Source organism: Neophocaena asiaeorientalis, unplaced genomic scaffold, assembly GCF_003031525.2.
Source record: "Neophocaena asiaeorientalis asiaeorientalis breed wild unplaced genomic scaffold, Neophocaena_asiaeorientalis_V1.1 scaffold164, whole genome shotgun sequence".
NCBI lineage: Eukaryota > Metazoa > Chordata > Mammalia > Artiodactyla > Phocoenidae > Neophocaena > Neophocaena asiaeorientalis.
In genome coordinates this window covers 1,389,115-1,409,836 of record NW_020173727.1, presented here as the reverse complement: position 1 = coordinate 1,409,836, position 20,722 = coordinate 1,389,115, and the positions used below count along the sequence as shown (strand labels likewise).

The 20,722-nt window shown below is 32.6% G+C and overlaps 1 protein-coding gene across 1 annotated transcript in view; it reads left to right on the top strand.

The window, feature by feature from the left end:
• The window catches only part of DPY19L2 (dpy-19 like 2), an 88,557-nt gene that overhangs the window by 11,696 nt on the left and 56,139 nt on the right, over positions 1 to 20,722 (top strand). Inside the window, exons 5-9 of the mRNA XM_024750776.1 lie at positions 5,303 to 5,423; positions 8,087 to 8,180; positions 12,800 to 12,857; positions 14,565 to 14,656; positions 16,899 to 16,998. Of these exons, the coding sequence (XP_024606544.1) occupies positions 5,303 to 5,423; positions 8,087 to 8,180; positions 12,800 to 12,857; positions 14,565 to 14,656; positions 16,899 to 16,998 (465 nt within the window). The remainder of the gene's footprint in view (positions 1 to 5,302; positions 5,424 to 8,086; positions 8,181 to 12,799; positions 12,858 to 14,564; positions 14,657 to 16,898; positions 16,999 to 20,722) is intronic.

Below are 20,722 nucleotides of genomic sequence, written 5' to 3'. Positions count from 1 at the left end.
AAGAAAAAAAATAGTAGATTCAGTTTGTGAACTCTGAAGATAAATGCTGACTTGACAGCATGGTAAGAACTACTTTTGAGTTATCTCAGAATCCAGCAGATTAGTTAAAAAGTCTAGCTTTTTATTTCTTCATATTTTATAGCTTTTAAAAATTATTATTTTGATTTTAAAATGTTTAAAATTGCAGAAGCTAGAGAATAATGTGCAAATATGTGTGGTCAACCACCTACAATAAATAAATGCTATTCTTTTATCATTTTTGCTTCTGATATTTTAAAATAAATAAAGCATTATAAATATAGTTAAAGTCATCTTTGTTCTGCTTCCCAGTTAAGTTTGTTCCTTTCCCATTCTCACAAGCATCATTATCGTGAATTTAATGTGTATATCCATCCAGTTCTTTTTTCAAGGATTGTTTTATGTGTTTTTGTAATTTCACATAAGTGTTCTCATACTGAACATATCACTCTACAACTTTTTCCTCAGTATTTTATTTTGGAATTTTTGAAAATGTATGTACATATTTATTTTTCTTTAATTTTAACCATTTTATGAATTCCAAAATTATTTGTATATTTCCCTATTATGGATATTAAATTATTTCCAGTTTTTAAATTGCAGATGTAAACCATATAATCCAGCAGTTGTACTCCAGGACATTTATCCCAGAGAAATTAAAATTTATATTCACATAAAAACCTATACACATTTATTGTAGCTTTATACATTGTATCACAAAACTGCAAACAACACAGATGTCCTTTGACATGTGAATGGTTAAAGAAACTGTGGTACACTCATACCAGGAATACAATTCAGCAATAAAAAGGAACAAACCATAAGAAACTGCCAAACTGTTTTCCAGAGTGGTTATGCAGTTTTACATTTCTACCAGGAATGTATAAGTGATTCATTTTCTCCACAGGGTCTCCAGCATTTGGTGTTGTCACTACTTTTTATTTTAATGATTCTGATTTATCAGAATGTAGTGATTTATCATTGTGGTTTTAATGTGCATTTCCCTAATGACTAATGTTGTTGAACACTCCTTTTTTGTGTTTATTAGCTATCTATATACCCTGTTCAGTGAAATGTGTCTTCATGTCTTTTGCTAATTTTCTAATTGGGTTTTTTTTTTTAATGTTGAATCTTAGGATGTTCTTTATATATTCTAGGTACTACTTCTTTGCCAGGTATGTGGTTTGCAAATATTTTCTCCCAGTCTATACCTTGTTTTTTCATCCTCTTAAGTAGAGTCTTTTGCATAAGACAATTTTTAAATTTTAATGGAGTCCAGTTCAGCAATTTTTCTTCTTGTGGATTGTGCTTTTGGTGTCAAGTCTAAGAATTCTTTGCCTAGCCCTAGATGCTAAATATTTTCTATGTTTTTTTCTAAAAGCAATTAGAATTCTATCTGTGATCCATTTCATTTTGAATTAATTTCTTTATGTGATGTGAGACGTGAGACTTGGGTAAAGGTTATGTTGTTGTTTTTTACCTATAGATGTCCAGTAGTTTCCATACCACTTGCTGAAAGGGCTATCTTTTCTTCATTGAATTGCTTTTGCACCTATGTGACAATAAATTAGGCATATTTCTATGGGTTTATTTCTGGGTTCCCTGCTCTCTTCCATTGATTTATGTGTCTATCCTTCTGCCAGTACCATATAGTCTTGATTAATGTACCTATACAGTAAGTCTTGGATTAGGTAAACTGATTTCTCTCACTTCATTCTTTTTCAAAATTGGTTTAGCTAGTTCATGTGCCTTTTAATGTGTATTTAACAATAATGTTTTCTATATCTAATTCTATTGATACTTTAATAAGAATTACATTAAACATGTAAATAAATTTGAGGAGAATTGACCTCTTTGCTATTGAGTCTTCTAATTCATGAACATAGTGTGTCGCTTGTTTATTTAGGTATTCTTTGGTTTCTTTCAAAAGCATTGTGTAGTTTTCAGCATACGAGTCTTGTATGTGTTTTGATAAATATACACCTAAGTATTTCATGTTTTTTAAAATGATGATAAAGGGGATTATATTTTTAATATTGATGCCCACATGTTCATTGTTACATGGAAATACAGTTGATTTTTTTGGTATGTTTATCTTTTACTCTGCAATCTTGCTGAATTCAATTATTAGTTCTAGGAGTTTTTTTTTTTTTTTACACATATGTTGGGATTTTCTACATAGTGAGGCATTTAATATGCAAATAGAGTATTATTTTTTTCTTTTAATCTGTATGTCTGTTATTTCTCTTATTTACCTTATTGCACTGGCTAGAACTTTCAGTACTATGTTTATTAAGACTGGTGAATGTGGACATCTAGACCTCATACTTTTTTTTTTTTTTTTGGTACGCGGGCCTCTCACTGTAGTGGCCTCTCCCATTGTGGAGCACAGGCTCCGGACGCACAGGCTCAGCAGCCATGGCTCGCTGGCCCAGCCACTCCGCGGCATGTGGGATCTTCCCGGACCGGGGCATGAACCCGTGTCCCCTGCATCGGCAGGCGGACTCTCAACCACTGCGCCACCAGGGAAGCCCCAGGCCTCATTCTTGATCTTAGGGAGAAAGCATTCAGTCTCAAACCATTAAGTATAAAGTTAGCTGTAAGTTTTTTTGCACATGACCTTTATAAGATTGAGGTAGTTCCTCTCTTATTCCTAGTTTTTTCTGTAAGTTCTTATCAGAATGGGTATTGAATTTTTTCTAATGCTTTTTCTGCACCAATTGATATGATCATGGAATTTATCTTCTTTGTTCCATTAATATGATGGAGTACATTCATTTTTTCATACTGAAATAGTCTTGCATCCCGGAATAAACCCCATCTGATCATGGCATATAATTATTTTAATATATTGCTGAAATCTATTTACTAATATTTTGTTAGGGTTTGTTACGTCTATCTTTATAAGGGGTATTAGTATGTGGTTTAATTTTTTGGTACTTTCTTCGTTGGTTTTGGTATCAAGTATCAAAATATCTTTAACTCCAAACCTGAGAAAATAAAGCAAAGGGAAAGTCCAGGGAACCTATTACCATGTCATTCCTTGGGCCCTGACATTCCTATCTAGCTTGCCTCTTTTCTCTACCTTTAAGGGTCTTCTTGTGTTTGATTTATATTATTCACAGGAGTTCTAGTTATACTTGTAGGAATAGGAAATTTACATTATTTAAATATTGACTTTTTTTTCATTTTCATTTAGTTTAAGTGATTTTCTAATTTCCCATGTGATTTCTCCTTTGATCCATTGGATACTTAAATATTGTTATTTAATTTCAGAGTAATTAAGGGTTTCCCAAATTTCTTTCTTTTTTTCTTTTAATTTCTATAAGTACTTTTCAATGTAATTTGTAGTAGTAACAATTGTATAGTATAGACCTACCTAAGATCTAAGATGAAAGAAGCAGTTTTCTGCAGCAGCTTTCTCTATATCCCAGCTTACTTTTCAAAGGCAGTCTGACCATATTTCCTCTAATGATTATCTGTCTAATTCTAGTATAAGTGGAAAAATCAAAAAGAAAAAAAAACCTAATTGTTGAATCTTCAACTTTAGTTAACATTCACTTACTCTGTGTATATAAGATAAGGACTTAGCTTATTAGACTAGGCCCATTTTTTCCAGTGTTTGATAAGTATTATTTTTAGTTTTTGATTACTTTTGGAACTTTTTGTCGTTACATCTCTGTTTCTTGTTCCACTAGTTTCCAACAGTATGGTCTCTAAAACATTAGCTAATTTTTTTCTTTTTACGTATTAAAAATATTTATTGAATAATTTGCACAGTTTTCAGCTTCTTTGATGCTTTGAAAAAGTAATCATGATAATGTAGTTCATTTGTTTTCAAAACTTGAAAGCATGTAAATGACAGGCAACAAGGACTCGTCCAGTCTTATTTTCATATTGCATAGATACAATATGTAGATTTACATTTGCTTGCGACCTTATATAGTACTTAAGTGTTGAAGTAAATGTCCATACTTTGTGTTAACAAGATTAATTTCTCATCTAAAGATGAGATTAATTTCTCACCTAAAAGTGTAAGTTTGAAACAATGTATTTTGAAAAGACAAAAGCATTTAATGCTTACTATATGCCAGTACTTATATATATAAGCTCTAATCTCCAATCACTCTTGTAAGATGGTTATTATTGATATTAACCTCATTTTACAGATGAGGTGACTGAGGTTCAGAGGTTGAAGGATTACTTCACACCATAGAAACCGTACCTTGCAGAGTCAGAATTTTTTGTTCTATTTTGACTTCAAAGTCATGCTTTTCTACTATATTAAATGACATCTCAGAAAGGAGTATAATTCTAGAATTTGCATATACATTTAATGTGGAAATTTTTTGTACATGTATGAAAAATACACAAGAATAGAAGTTATAAATTTAAACAGAATGTCATCTTATAAAATTAAGTGATAAAATCATAAATAATATTATATATGAAAAGATATTTATGACATTGTTTAGTGATGTATATTACATTAACATCTTATAATACATAATATTACATAATGAATAACTCTAGCTACATGTTTCTTATGCCTAGGGAGAGACTGGAAGGATGGTCACCAAAATAGTAAAAGTAGTTAGTTCTAGGTTATTTTTAGTTTCCCTTTGAACTCCTCTTTACTTTTTTTTAACTTTTTTCCCCAATGATTTTGCATTATTTTTCCCAAATCTGTAAAATTATTTATTAAAAAATCTCCCAGGCATGAGCATTTTGTCTGTAATCTTTTTGTTGCTATTTTCCCTTGTCTTTAAACTTTTTAAAGTAGATTTCAGGTTGGGAAGTACTGGTTAATTAAATCTGCTTGGTCAGAGTTTTAATGGGCACAGGAGCTGTTATTCCATGTGCAGTTGGTTTTATAGACTATGAGTTGGTTTTTAGACTATGAAGAAAATAATTTCAAGGACCTAAGGGAAATGTTACAAAATACTTCTTTAAATCTTTGTACTTTGCTATTAATTATAATTATGTACTTCATGCTTGATTTTACAGCTACTATTAATTATGTTAGAGTTGATTACAAGAGTGTATTACAGAGATGTTGATCACAACATAAATTTTGTAGATGTGCATTACTCAGTAATACATAACTTTAGTTGATTGTGTGTATAAAATTTTAAATGATTGTTTCCCACATGAAATGATTTAAATAAATTCATCAAAGTTTATAATGTTAAAGGCAACCATCATAAAATGGTATTTTGGAAAAATTATTATTAAGAAGATATTGAATTTTTCTTTATTATCTTTTTGATTTTATCTTTTGTAGGTGATTATAGCCTTCTGGTATCGCACATTTATGGGAATAATGAATTTATTTGGGCTGGAAACAAAGACCTGCTGGAATGTGACCAGAGTAGAACCTCTAAATGAAGTTCAAAGCTGTGAAGGCATGTTTCTTCCTAAAATGCTGTTGTATTGTCATTAATGTTTACATAAACATAATGTTATGACTCCTTTAAGAATTATTATAAACTACTGTGATTTTTTTCTTTAAAAACAGTCTAGAACTGATTCACCTAAAAGTGTATTTACCCTTTAATTTTCTGAGAAGACAATGTACTTGCTAATAAGAGTATTAATTTGGAATTTAATTTGAGTATTAATATGCTTCAGTGTAAGGCCACACTGATTATAAGTCATTCCTCCATTTCAGAAGGTACAAAAAAAGCTCTGGGGTGGCTTGAATATATAAATTTGGGGGATGTAGATTAAATAGTCACAGTTCTACCTGTAATAGTTAACATAAATAGTTAATGTAAAAATTTAGTTATGCATAAATATTTAAAAATCAGATATATAATAGATTACTTTAGAAATTCTGCTGTTTTTGTGCTCTCACAGTCCATGAATAGTTCTAATCAAACTCTTCATATACATCTTCTACATCAGTACCTTTGTCAAAGAACTGCTTTTCGAATCGTCTGACGGTTTTCCAGGATCTGTGATTGTCACTTCCGTTTAAGATGTTTGCAGTTTAGCACTGTTACAATCTTAGCATGATGCTGTTCCTTGAAACTCTTATTTGAAATCACATGTATCTACTTGCATAACACATAGTTGTTTTTTCTTTATTTCCTCATATTCTCTAGAACATTATGTTTTATAAATATATTTTTGTTGACTTGTGTATAGTAACATACAGTTCTCAGAATATATCCTAAATTTGTATTTCCATGTTTCCCTTACATTTTTACTGATTCCCTCAGATGGTCTTTATAACCATGGTCTAAAGCAGCATTGGTAGAAGATATTTGAGGGCAATTAGACTTTTTTTTTTTTTTTGTACAAACTAAAGGAATTGAGCGACTGCCTGAACCAGCTTATAAGGTATAAACTTTTCTGAGGGATGGGAAAAAATCACCTTATATATGTACATATATGGTATTTATTAAGTTGCCACTAAGTTATAGGTTAGTGTTGGCACTTGGGACCCCAAGATAAACTGGGTAAACATGGGCCTTACCCTCATAGAGTTTGCAACATAAGAGGGATGTTAGCGGTTACAACTGTGGTGGATGTTACAAATAGGAAAATAAGATTGCTGAGGTTAAGAGAAGTGTTTCAAGAATAGGAACCAGCATTTTCCAAAGTCCTGAGGCAAGGGAGAACTGAAAGAAAGCTAGACTTCCTAGAGCAGAGAGATAGAGAAGAAAACATGGTGTGAAATGATGCTTAGAATGTAAGCAAGGGTCCGATAATGAAGGACCATTTACTAGTTAAGGATTTTATGTGTATTCATTGAAGACTTTTGGCAGATTTTTATTTTCAAAACACAATTTTGGCAGTTACATGGAAAAGACACTAGTAAAGGACAAAAGTGAATTCAGTGAGGCCAGGTAGGAAACTATTTTGCTCTCAGCAAGTGATTGCAGGAAAGGTAACTGGAAAATGAATGGATTTGAGAGATAGCTGGAAGGAGAAACAACAAGATTTGGTAATTGTTTGATGGGGAAGGGGAAGGAGAATGAATTTATGTAACACTGTTGGGTTTCTGGCTTAACTGAGTCCCTCCATTCAAAGTGGTAAGAAACATTTTTAAAAGTAGCAGGTTTGAATTGCTATTAATTCGAGGTACCTGAGAAACCCCAAAGTGTAGATGTCAAGTGGCTACCTGCGTATACATACCTACAGGAATAAGAAGAAAGTTCTCATCTGAAGGTAGACTTGGAGTCATCTGTATATAGATGATAATTGGAACCATGGAACTGGAAGAATTTCTTTAAGGGGAATATACAGACTGAGAAAAGAAGAAGGTATATGACAGAGCCTAAGGTGGTCCAACATTGAAGGGGGGGCTGTAAAAGGATGAGAAGTTACTAGGACAGACTGAAAAGGAATGATCAGAGAAGAAGAAGAAATCAGAAAGGCCAGCCTTTAGATCCTGGCTCCACCAGTTACAGCTAAATAACTTTTGGCAAGTTACTTAAGTTTTCTGTGTTGTTTTCTCAACCATTAAAAAACGTATTTTCATACCAGGTAATTTCAAAGATTTGTTCTGAGTATTATGTGAGATGATGATTGCAAAGTACCTAGTAGATTATGTGTGTGTGTTAATATATATATATACATATATATATATGTATTGTCTTATACACAGGATATATTAAGTATTAAGGTCCTGGCTATACATGATAATGGATCAATTTATTCCATACAAACTAAAGCTGCTCCTTGAAGTCAGGGGCCGTTTTTTACTCATTCTAGAGCCTAGCAAATAAAATTAATGCAATTGATTTTCGCTTGTAATTTATCAAATGGCTCTACAGACAGTTCTAGATACGGAACAATAGCAGCATCACCTAAATAAAATGAAGCACCAACTAATCATTACACTATAACAACACTTCAATAGGGAAAAGTATAAATGTAACTAATAATGCCTCATGGATGGGGAAAGTACTAATGTAACTATTAAATAGAGCAGCAGTCTGAGCAGCAAAGCTTTCAGCAAATTCACTAGCTCTTGATTACAAAGCATTGAGATAATTATGCCCAATTACTGTATAGTAATTTATTCATTAAATACTGAATAATCTGTGTCTTTTTAAAGGATTGGGAGACCCTGCTTGCTTTTATGTTGGTGTGATTTTTATTTTAAATGGAATAATGATGGGATTGTTCTTCATATATGGTGCATACTTGAGGTAAGACTACTGTATTAAAAGATCTTTCAGTGGGATAATAAGGACTTTCTGACATTTGTTGATTAAATTAAAAGGATAGGGCTTCCCTGGTGGCGCAGTGGTTGAGAGTCCGCCTGCCGATGCAGGGGACAAGGATTCATGCCCCAGTCCGGGAAGATCCCACATGCCGTGGAGTGGTTGGGCCCGTGAGCCATGGCCGCTGAGCCTGTGTGTCCAGAGCCTGTGCTCCGCAACGGGAGAGAGGCCCGCGTACAAAAATAATTAATTAATTAATTAATTAAAATGATAAATAACAAGATTAATTGACTAATAGTAGGAAACCTTTAGATTTTATTTTTTTCAGAAGCTGAGCCAAATATGCAGCCAAAAGCTAGAGCTGTCACAAAAACAATATCTTAAAGGCCTGTCTTTTATCCTTATGGGGGTATTTTTTAAGCTTATTAAGATTCCTGAACAAAGATTTTAATGAAAATACCTCTAGATCATGTGTAAAATTACTATAACATTAGGGGGAATCTTTGGTTGGCATTAGTAGCAAAGTATTAATATTTCTAATTTTCATCTCTGTTCATGTGAAATTAAGAAAGCAGTAAAAGAAAATGTATATCACTTGTAGCAGACACTTACATTTGATAGCCTATCTTTCTTGATAACAGCACCACAATTTTGTTTGGGGTAGCAGGGTGCCCAATTTCAGATGATAGGTTGAAGTTAACTATGACCATTGTGTATTCTGCTTCCCACTCTCCACTGCATGTTGGGAGAGCCATATGAGCTAGCTTTTCTGGTGAAAAAGGAAGTGAAATCAGACTTGGTTACACCAGGAAAGCATTTGCCTTTACAACAAAAGGTTAGATTCAGCTGCAGCTTTTCTGTTATTTTCCTGCTTTTACCTGGATGTGATACCTGGAGCTATTGCAGTCATTTTGTGATCATGAGGAAAAGGCCATAAACATAGCACATATGTCTGCCTTTTTTTTTTTTTGCGGTATGTGGGCCTCTCACAAACCCTGCAGTTCCTCTATTCCTGTGCTTTCTAAAGATTCTGTAGTCTTTTGAGAATCTTTCACTTACATATTAGCCATAAACCATACTTGTTTTATTGTTTTTGTTTTTGTTTTTTGTGGTACGCGAGCTCTCACTGTTGTGGCTTCTCCCGTTGCGGAGCACAGGCTCCGGACGCTCAGGCTCAACAGCCATGGCTCACGGGCCCAGCCGCTCCGCGGCATGTGGGATCCTCCCGGACCGGGGCACGAACCCGTGTCCCCTGCATCGGCAGGTGGACCCTCAACCACTGCGCCACCAGGGAAGCCCTCATATGTCTGCCTTAACATCCTTCTGCTGCTGAACCAATGCCAACAGACACTTATCTTTTATTTTCTTGTTGAATGATATAATAAGCATCCATATTATTTAAGACACTTCTGTCAGATTTTGTTTTTGACAACAGAGTACATTTTCAACTGAATCATCAGATTTCTTTACAATGTTATTCTTGAACTGTGCAACATTAAAAGTGAAAAATCTAGATTTAATCTTTCAACAATTAATGAGTTTTCTTAAGGTTTATGTTTCTATAGAGATTAATATATATATACCCCTTGTTTTTGGAAGTTTTCAGCATAAAAATCCTAGCACAGAATCAGTGAAAAATTGTGATCTTGATAAAATTGTTGGCCTTGATAAGCTGATTTTAAAATTATTCAGAAATGCACAGGGCCTAAAATAGTTGAGACAATCCTGAAGGAAATATGAGAACTTGCTTCATTAATTATTTCTGTATTATAAAGCTAATGTAAATAAGACAATGTGATATTGACATAGAGGTAGACAAATAGACCACTGGAATAAAGTAGAATCCAGAAGCAGAAATGTACATTGATATACACCTGGTATATGACAAAGTGGATATTACAGATCAATGAGTAAGGATAGGCTTCTCAATAAATGGTGCTGAAATAATGGGGAGATCATATGGAACAAAGCAGAGTCAGAACTTATGAAAAACAAATACTAGTTGGATTAAAATCTCAAATGTGATAGACAAAATTATAAAATGTTTAAAATGTTATATAGAAGATTATCATCAGTAACTTGGGGGTAAGAAAGGATTTCTTAAACAAGGTACAAAAGTCCAGCCATGAAGAAAAAAACTGATAAATTTGATGAAAAGAATTTAAGTTCCTCAAGATATAATAGAATGAAAAGATAAGCCACAAGCTGGGAAAAGATACTGCAAAGCATGTACGCAATGTGGTATCCAGACTTACATTCATTAATTTGACAAATATTTATTGAATGCCTACTGTGACTGGGAGCACTATTCTAGGTGCTAGGAAAACAAAACAAACAATCGCTGTCCTCATGGAATTTATATTCTAGGGGACAGACAAAGACTAAGAAGATAGACCACCCAACTGAAAATCGGACAAAATATTTATGAATAGACATTTCCCAGAAGAATTCCAGATTGCCAATAAACATGTAAAATTGACCACCATCATTAATTATGGGGAAAAGACTAATTTAAACCACAATGAGATACCATTTCACACCTACTAGATTTACAAAGGCAACTTTTAACCCTGGTGGGTGGATATATAAATTAGTACAGCTATTTTGGAAAAACGGTGTGCATTATCTAGTAATTTGAAGATACAGGTACCTTATAACTCAGCAATTCTAATTTAAAGTAAATATGCCTAAGAAACTCTTTTATGTACACCGGAAAATATATACAAGAACATAGCAGCATTGTTTGTAGTAGCTCCAAACTAGAAACAACTTAAATGTCCTTCAGCAGAGAAGTGTACACATTGTAGGTTTATTAATACAGTGAAATACTGTACAACAATGATAATGAACTATAGCTACAAACATCAATGTGGAAAAGTCTTACAAATATAATGTTGAATGAATCGGGGCATGCACAAAATTTAAAAATACTGCATACTTATATTTGTATAAAGTTTAAACAGATTAAATGATAGTATGATATGTATATAGAAGCAGTTATATTGGTAATCACAAAACTCAGGATAGTGGCTGGTGAGGTCTCAGGGTGTGATCAGTTTTCTGTTTCAGTGATATATGGTAGTTACAAGAATATCCACTTTATAAGTGTTCTATAAGCTATCTAGAAATTTTTATGTACTTTAGGTGTGTCAGATAGGAAAAATACATAAGCTCATCAGTATTTTGAGGGAAAGGATTACTTTTAGATTATGTTAACAGGCTTTAAATTGTTCTAGTTTAAAAAATACTTTATTTATTATGCTTTTTTCAAATATGGAAAACGTTACACGAGACTAAGACATTTTAAAAGTTAGTACTTTTCATTGGGAGAGCTACCCAGAAGGTGAAAGTCTTCTCTAAATTGTTTACACAGTTCTAGAATATCAAATACATTATTAGGCTTCAGTCTTTAAGAAGGATATGTAGATATAACATATGTTGGCTATGAAAGTGTCACCAAAACTGTGAGGAGATTAGAAACTATGGCATATGAGAATATGAGAAACAAAAGAAATAGGGATTTGGGGAAATTTTTCTATTTCTTACCTTGGCCACCCTTTCGCACTGGCACTAACTTGGAAGGTAGATATTCCATTTCTGTTCTTTTGGTGGTTAATGATAAAATGTTAACATGCATATCTAACTTGATCAAGTCTAAAATTAATTGATATCTTTCCTCTTCTTTTTGATCAGTACAAGGAATTTCAGAACACTTTACTTCAAAACAGCCCCTAGCATCTTGTAATTATTACCATAATTTAGTACTTCTAGTACCCCTCCACAGCAGTCATCACTGTTATTTTTTGTTGTCAAATCTTCCTTAGATTTATCCACATGTTCCTAGTTTCTATATGCAGCATTTGTTCTTGCTTCTCACACCTTCCTCCTTTCAATTTCTTCTTTTCTGATGTGCGTCCTTTGAATTTCCCTTAGTGAAAACTGTTAAAGGTAAATTACTTCCCATTGGCTTTCCTCTGCTTGTTTTGTTAAACTCATTCCTTCCTTTTTTCAATCATTCAACCAGTATTTATTGTCTTCCGAGTCTGAAGCTGTGTATATAATGATGAACAATACTTTAAAGAAAAGGCAGCTTTAAGATGTGGTTTTTAATCTTTGATAATAATCAGCCATCCTTGATCTCAGTTTTGTATTCTACATTGTTGTTTCTTGGGACTCAACAAAAGAATATTTGCAGTAGTTTAGATGGTTCAGTTACCGCTAAATGAAACTGTTAGACTCTTCATCTCTCAGTCACTGAAATCCAATTTGGAATGACAAAAATTTGCCTCCACTCAGAATATTCAAAGAATGCAGTATAAACTCTGAAGTGCTGGCCTGTTTGTTAAAAATTATTTTATGTTCACATATAATATTTTACATAGAAAATATTTTAAATATAAAATTAATGACATTCAGATTACTTTGTATGTACACGTTGTATGCTTTTACATTCAAGAATAAAACATCAACTACATGGGTACTTTTGAAATTTTTACTGTTATTTTATACGGTTTAGTACTATGACATTTTAAAAATCTAAGATAATTTTGTGAAAAACTCACTATATTTTACATGAATTTTGATTGTATACATTTTTTTTACAGTGGGACTCAACTTGGAGGTCTAATTACAGTATTATGCTACTTTTTCAACCATGGAGAGGTTTGTTTTCTAGAAAATAATTTGTAGAAATAGAAGGGGTGGCATAGGAACAAGGAAACTTATTCATCAAAACAGTATTTAATTGTATATTACTTAGGACTTGGCAGTATTTTAAAGAACTTTGTGTTGTAAGTTGATGTTTTAATCATGTTGATCCACATTTTTACATAATAAATAGAATTTATGGTGTGAGCTATCTTGCCTGGTTTTAGAAGGTATATATGTTACATATATTTTATAGAAAAAGGAAGTACTATATTAGTTGAGTTTAGGCACTTTATGTACATTATCTCACTCCCACCAAAATTTTTAGGGAGGTGGCTGTTATCCTCACAGTAGAAGATATGAAATTGAAATTTGGAGAGGATAAGTTACGTACTCAAGATTCCACATTCACGCCATGATGAAACTGGGTTTCCTCTTTCTGGCTCTAAAACCTCACTTCTTTCTGTTACATCATGCTGCCTTTTTAATTACACAAAATGCTGAATTCAAAATACAAATTAACTTACTAACTCAGCCCAATAAGACATGGTCCACCTAAAAAGAGTTCATGGAAACTTACTTAGAATATGATAGATTCGTTCAACAAAATATCAAGTACAAAACGTGTGCCAGAGTCCGTGTTAGATGCTGAGGATATGGCCAAGAAAAGTGGAAGAATCTGACTGCTAGTTTTTGGAAGCAAAATATGTAATATGTTATGGCACAGATTATATAGGGTAGAAGTCTCTATCCATTACTATTGGGAAAGGTAGATACTTGATTAATTTTAAAAAATCAGTTAGACAAGGGAATCATAAAAATTATACATAAGTATCTTAAATATATTAACTTAAAGCAAACAAACACATTGTCAGTCACCAGTGTATTAGTATAAACACAAGACCTTTACTTTGAGTATGCCAGATGACTGACACTATGAGTTGACCTTCTTATACATACCGTAACTCACCTTCCAAGGTTTACAATTTTGGTTTCCTGGAAGAAGAGCAATAAATTTTAAGACTCTTGCAAAGTTGTAAGAGTTTAGATTCTTTCTAGAATTTCAGAATTCTTGATATAAAATTTTATAATATTCCCATCCATATGTTTTGGAAATAGGTTTAAAGTCTATATGAAAATTTAATTAATACTTTCATTGTATACATCATATCAGTGAATCCCAAATACTTCTAGTTGTTTTTAGAAATTTATAGTTAACTCTTTCAAAGGTATATTTCACAAATTCAGAGACAGTCTTAATTACTTGTAGTGGGTGTCTATACACATTAAACTTGTCGTGTGTAAACATTTGGTGTTTGTGAATGCCCTAGGTGACATTTGTTTAGATATTTTTCTGAGCATGTATAAATCCCAAAGCCCTGGGATGCCCAGGGTCATCACTGAAGAGCTGGAATGTGGATCTGGTTTGTCTTTCCCAGAATTCTCACTGCTCCTAACCCTATCATCTTGTTTGTCCTTCGAGTGTCCTTATGTTTGGCCTGATCTATCTTTCACTTGTTTCTGGACTTGCTAGTTAATGGCTCTCTACCTAATGGCTATGTGCTGTAAGAGAACTCCAAAAACTGAGGAGCTATACCAGGTATCCAGAAGTAAATGAGCCTAGTATTAAAATTACTAAAACCAGCCCACCCATGATTTTTTAAATTAATTGTGTTTATTGCAATGGAACATAGAGTGAGGTAAGCATTTTATTGATTTCAGGCTACTCGGGTGATGTGGACACCACCTCTCCGGGAAAGTTTTTCATATCCATTTCTTGTACTTCAGATGTACATCTTAACTGTGATTCTCAGGTAATTTTTATTTATAAAACGAAACTAGCTAAATTGTAAGTTTCTCAAAATTACTTCAACCTATCGTTATAATTACTAAATTTAGACTCTATTTTAAAAAATTACTTCAAAAATAAATTGTGTCCAGTTTAAAAAGAATCTAAAATTGCTATGTAAAAAATCGTTTTCCACTTAAGAGTCTAGGCTACAGGTTTTACATAACTATGTTTTAATAAACCAATATGTATGTGTTCATATATATTTGGTAAAGATGCAAAGGTTTTTGAGAAAGTATTACTTTTTTCCCTCAATGCTTATGTACTCTGACTCATTGTTGTCCATCCTGTGGTTTTGATGAAGCATGAAAAAAAAGTGTTCAATGCACAAATAAATTTGGGAAATGCTAGGTTGGATAGATAAGGAGTATCTATATTCATATGTTTATGACTATATCGGAACTACAGATGTTTCTAGAAACTCAGCCAAAGTTTCAACTGTTTTTCCTGGACACATTTTTTGGTTGGGATTAATTTTATAAGCATTTCAGAAATTTTAAAAGTCTGAGGAACAACGACAAAAACATAAATAGTAGAATACTATAAATAACTTTACCATAGAGATAGGTTCATAGAATGTTCATGAGATCTCTTATTGAGAGAGTGATCACTGTCCCCTCCAAACTCCCAGAGAAACTCATAGTTCACTTACTAGTACCCATCAGATTTTGCCTATATTAAGATCATTTGTGTACATGTCTTCTTTCTTTCTTAAAACTGTAAATTTGTTAATAAAGCATACATACACAAATGTCTAAACATACACTTAATGTATTAAAATGCCACTGGAAACAGAGACCGTGCCACATTTGTCTCTTTAACCGTGGAGCACTTAGCACACTGCCATGTAGACATTTAAGGCCCTTGTATGTTAGCTTAAGGAAGGTAAATAAAGGCATACTGGCGTGACTACCAACCTCTAGAAAGGTACAGACTACCTTGTGATTTGTTAACCTACATGAAAGTTTATTTTTGGATTGAATATGGATTTGGGAATCTGATCCTTATCCGGATTTCTATATTTTTTCTCTAAACCTTATCTTCTCTCAAAGATTATGGTAGAGGAAGCTGCCTATTTATCCCCACTCATTCCCAGTTAAATTTCTAGAAAGATGGTTTATTTTCCATTTTTATTTTTTGAAGTGATATTAGTCTAACCAATCAGAGAGTTCATGGAATTAAATATGTTAATTAGAACATTTAGAATTGTATCCTTGAGTGCATGTGTTATACTCCATTCCTTAGCCAAAAGTAATTTTTATTTTATAAAGATAACTGAGTACTTAGTGAATATATTTTGTGATAATATTATTAAACAATATGATCATTAAAAATTTTGTTTTTGAAAATGTATATACCGCAGTACAAGAATTTATGGAAATCCAATACAACCTTTATAAAAAGAAGAGTTACAGTTTTATAATTTACACAAAATACGTGCATTTCTTTTTTTCATATTCTAAAAGGTAGTAAAATCTGTGTGGTAAAAGGTATTGGTTACTGATAAATCTCGTGATTGCAGAATGGACGGTTTAAACTTCAATATGCATTAGTTTAACTGTATTCCAGAATTATTTCTTTAAAGTCATTGTTTAAAATCTCTTTAAGTTTTTCTCATAGTCGTTAGCTTATTATTTCACCAGCACTTATACTTTTCTTCATTGCTTTTTGAAACATAAAAGTGGTGGTATATGAAAGTTATTGCTGCTCATGTAGTATAAATATCTCGAGGTATGCAAGGTCAGTTCAGATTCTTTTTTCTGACATTCTTGCTGGAGTATTAAATTTCTAATGTCATGCATAGTTAAAGAAAAATAAAATTTTAGTTGAATATAGTTGATTTACAATATTTTATTAGTTTCAGGTATACAGAATAGTGATTCATTATTTTTACAGATTATATACTCCATTAAAAGTTTACAAAATAATGACTTGAATTCCCTGTGCTATATGTTTAAGATACCTACTGATAAACTAGATACAATACTTTATTTAAAGCTCTAATTTTGTTTGTTTTATTATAAGCATTTTTATAACCCAAATATTTTAAGTTCTTCTTAATGAGCTTTTAAAAGTTAACTATATTTTGTTGTCTAACATCAAAGGTAAGGGGATCAATAGATTTTAGCATTTTGCAACTAGTCATTCAGTTTAATGATAGGCTACTTTTATAGTAAAACTTACTGGTGTCAATTCTCTCCATTAAGGACATCGAACAATAGTAAAAAGCATTTTATTGCACTGTGCCTTTCCAATGTTGCTTTTATGCTTCCCTGGCAATTTGCTCAGTTTATACTTTTTACACAGGTAAGATGATTTTAAACTAATTTAAGTTGAATGCAAGATGTGCTTGGTTGTTTCCATAGGAAAAAAAATTTTTATTGAAGTATAGTTGATTTACAATATTGTGCTAATTTCTGCTGTACAGCAAAGTGACTCAGTTATACACATATATACATTCTTTTTTTATATTCTTTTTCATTACAGAGAAATTTTAAATGTGATTATATTTGTGCCCTAATAGATTTTCAAAATATGGAATAATTATAAAGTTTATATACATGTGTGATTTTTTTTAATCATATAAATCTGCCTTCTGTTAATGTGTTTGTTAGTCAGGCAGATATTAAACCTGCAAAAGACTTTTTCCTCTTATTTTAATCCATAATTTTTCCTGTTGGTATTTGAGATGATCTCTGTAAACCTTCCTGTAGATTTTCCTTTTGTCTGAGGAATCATTTTAGGTGCCCAGCTGCGCAACATGGTAAGGGCCACTTCGATTCTTCATGGTAGGGGATTTCTGCTTCTAATCCAGCTAAATGTTGGCTGTTCTGTCTGAAGAGCAGAATCTTACTGGACACCATTTCTCAGAGCTTTAATCATGGTATTATTCAATGAATTGAGGCCATATCCTGTTTCTTCAAACAACTAAGTAACTAATAGCAAGAAACTGAGCTGGGGAAGCAGAGAGTAAAAGGTCAATTTGGATGAAATTTCCTACTATGATTTTTCTTTAGAACTCCTTTCCACCTAACTAACAAACACTGATAATATGTAACGATGTTCTTTATTAGCAGTGAGAAATTCTGCCAAGAATCCTTGTGCTGCCAATTGTCTACAAAGAATGAAGTTATAACCACAACTTAATTGATGCTGCATGTTTAAAGCATGTTAAGAGTATTCCCTCTGCCTTACTTCCTTATATTTGGTCTATAACTAACACAGAATTTCTGTGGTTTTCATTATTTGCATATGCCAATAGTAGAATAGATTTCTAATGTGCATCATTTCCTGGCAAGGAAATGTATTAATTTAGCTCCTTCGGTAATTTTGATATTGCCTTAATGATTTTCTATCCATTCAAAAGTTATACTATACTTTTAGTTGTTGTTTCTTTTTTGTGAGATGTAATTAACATTTTGTAAGTTTTAAGATATACGATGTATCAATACATTATTATATTGCAATATGATTATACCCTGATTAACACCATAGTGTTATTTAACACCTCTATCAAGTCACATAATTATTATTTCATTCTTGTGGTGAGAATGTTTAAGACCTAGTTTCTTAGCAACTTTGAATTATATGATACAGTATTGACTATAATAACTATGCTATGCATTAGAACTGCAGAACTTATTCATCTTCTAGTTGCAAGTTTGTATATTTTGTCCAACATCTCTCTAATTCCCCCACCCCCAAGCCCCTGTTAATCACCATTCTACTCTCTGTTTTTACAAGTTTGGCTTTTTTAGATTCCACATACAAGTGATATAATAAAGTATTTGTCTTTGTCTGACTTATCTCACTTAGCATAATGCCTTCAAGGTCCATCTGTGTTGTCACTAATGGCAGGATTTATATATATATATATATATATATTTATTTATTTATTTATTTATATATATATATATATATGTAGCATGTCTTCTTTATCCATTCATCTGTTGATGGACACTTAGGTTGTTTCCATACCTTGGCTATTGTGCATAATGCTGCAGTAAACATAGATGTGTAGATATCTCTTCAGTATTCTGTTTTCATTTCCTTTGGAATATGTACCCAGAAGTGGATTGCTGGATCATATGGTAGTGGTATTTTAAATTTTTTGAGAAATCTCCATAGTGTTTTTCATAGTGGCTCCACCAATTTATTTACATTCCCACTAACAGTGCACAAGGGTTCCCTTTCCTCCACATCCTCACCAACATTTGTTTTCTTTTGTCTTCTTGATGATAACTTTTCTAATAGGTATGGAGGGATATCTTACTGTGGATTTGATTTTATTTCCCTGATGATTAGTGATATTGGGTGTCTTTTCATGTACCTGTTGGCCATTTGGATGTATTCTTTTGAAAAATATTTATTGTTCTTCTACCCATTTTTTAATCAGTTTTTTTCATTATTGAGTTGTATGAGTTCTTTATGCATTTTGGATATTAATATTTCACCTAATAGGTGATCTGAAAATATTTTCTCCCATTGCATAGGTTGCCTTTTCATTTTGTTGATTGTTTTTTATGTTGTGCAGAAGCTTTTTATCAATAGTTTGATGTAGTCTCACTTGTTGATTTTTGCTTTTGTTGCTTGTGCTTTTGGTGTTACAATCCAAAAAATCATTGCCATGATGAGGGTCAAGGAGCTTATTCCCTAAGTTTTCTTCTAGAGGTTTTATGGCATCAGGTCTTATATTTAAGTCTTTAATCCATTTTAAGTTAATTTTCGTGAGTGGTGTAAGATAGGAGTCCAATTTCATGTAAATATCCAGTTTTCCTGACACCATTTATTGAAGACATTATTTTTCCCCCTAAGTATTCTTGGCTTCCTTGTCAAATATTAATTGACAGTATATGCATGGGTTTACTTATGGTCATTCAGTCTGTTCCATTGCTGTGTATATTAGTCTTTATTCCTGTACCATACTGTTTTGATTACTGTAGTTGATAGAGTAATGGGGGTTCCTTATATGTTACAGTCCTTTTTTTTTTTTGCTGCTTGTAGGAGTCTCTCTGTCTTTGATTTTTGAGTTTCATTATAGTGTGTCTTAGGGAAGGTATTTTTCAATTACAGTAATGGGGTGATTTATTAGCTTTGTGAACTTGCATGTCCAAATCTCTTCATAGGTTTGGAAGTTCTCAGCTATTATTTCTTTAAATAAATTTCTGTCCTTTCTCCCTCTCTTTTCATAGAACTCTGGTGATTCTCTTATTTGATCATTTGATATTTTCATATAAATCACATAGACTTTCTTCACTCTTTTTCATTCTTTTTTCTTCTTTCTCCTCTGACAGCGTATTTCAAAGTTCCTATCTAACTCACTGTTCTGTCTTCTGTTTGGTCTGTTCTGATGTTGATACTCTATTGCAGTTTTCATTTCATTCATTGAATTCTTCAGTTCCAGAATTTGTTTTGTTCTTTTAATCATTTTTATCTCTTTGTTAATCTTCTCATGTTTTTCATGTATTTTTATCCTGATTTCATTGAATTGTATTTCTGTATTTTCTTGTATCTCATCAAGTTTCCACAAAACAACTATTCTGAATTCTTTATCAGGTAAATCGTAGAATTCTGTTAGAGTTTGGTTACTGGAGGACTATTGAGATTTTTTGGTGATATTTCATGTTATTCTTATTCATGTTTCCTTGATTCTTCATGTTCCTTGAAGTTTTGTGTTGCAGTTTTTGCATTTCAGGTTGCCTTCAGGTGGGATATATTCTTCATTCATCCTGCTTATATCTGGGGTTTTCTCTGACCTTATATGGATACACCTGCTTCATGCTTCTTGCTCCCTCTGTGGCAGAATTATTAAGCTTGTATGTCTTTTCTAGACAGGCCCACAGACCCTGGCCTCTTTTTCACATGAGCTCCTTATCTACTAGAACTCACTCTTACTGCCACACTAAGGAACATGAAAAAGGAGCCAGCTGCAGAGTCGGGAGAGGTGCGAGTTTAACACTCAGGAGGTGTCAAGAGTGCCTGCAGGCCAAGTGGAGGGATCCTTGGGTGGTTTTCTCAGCAGCTGGTAGGC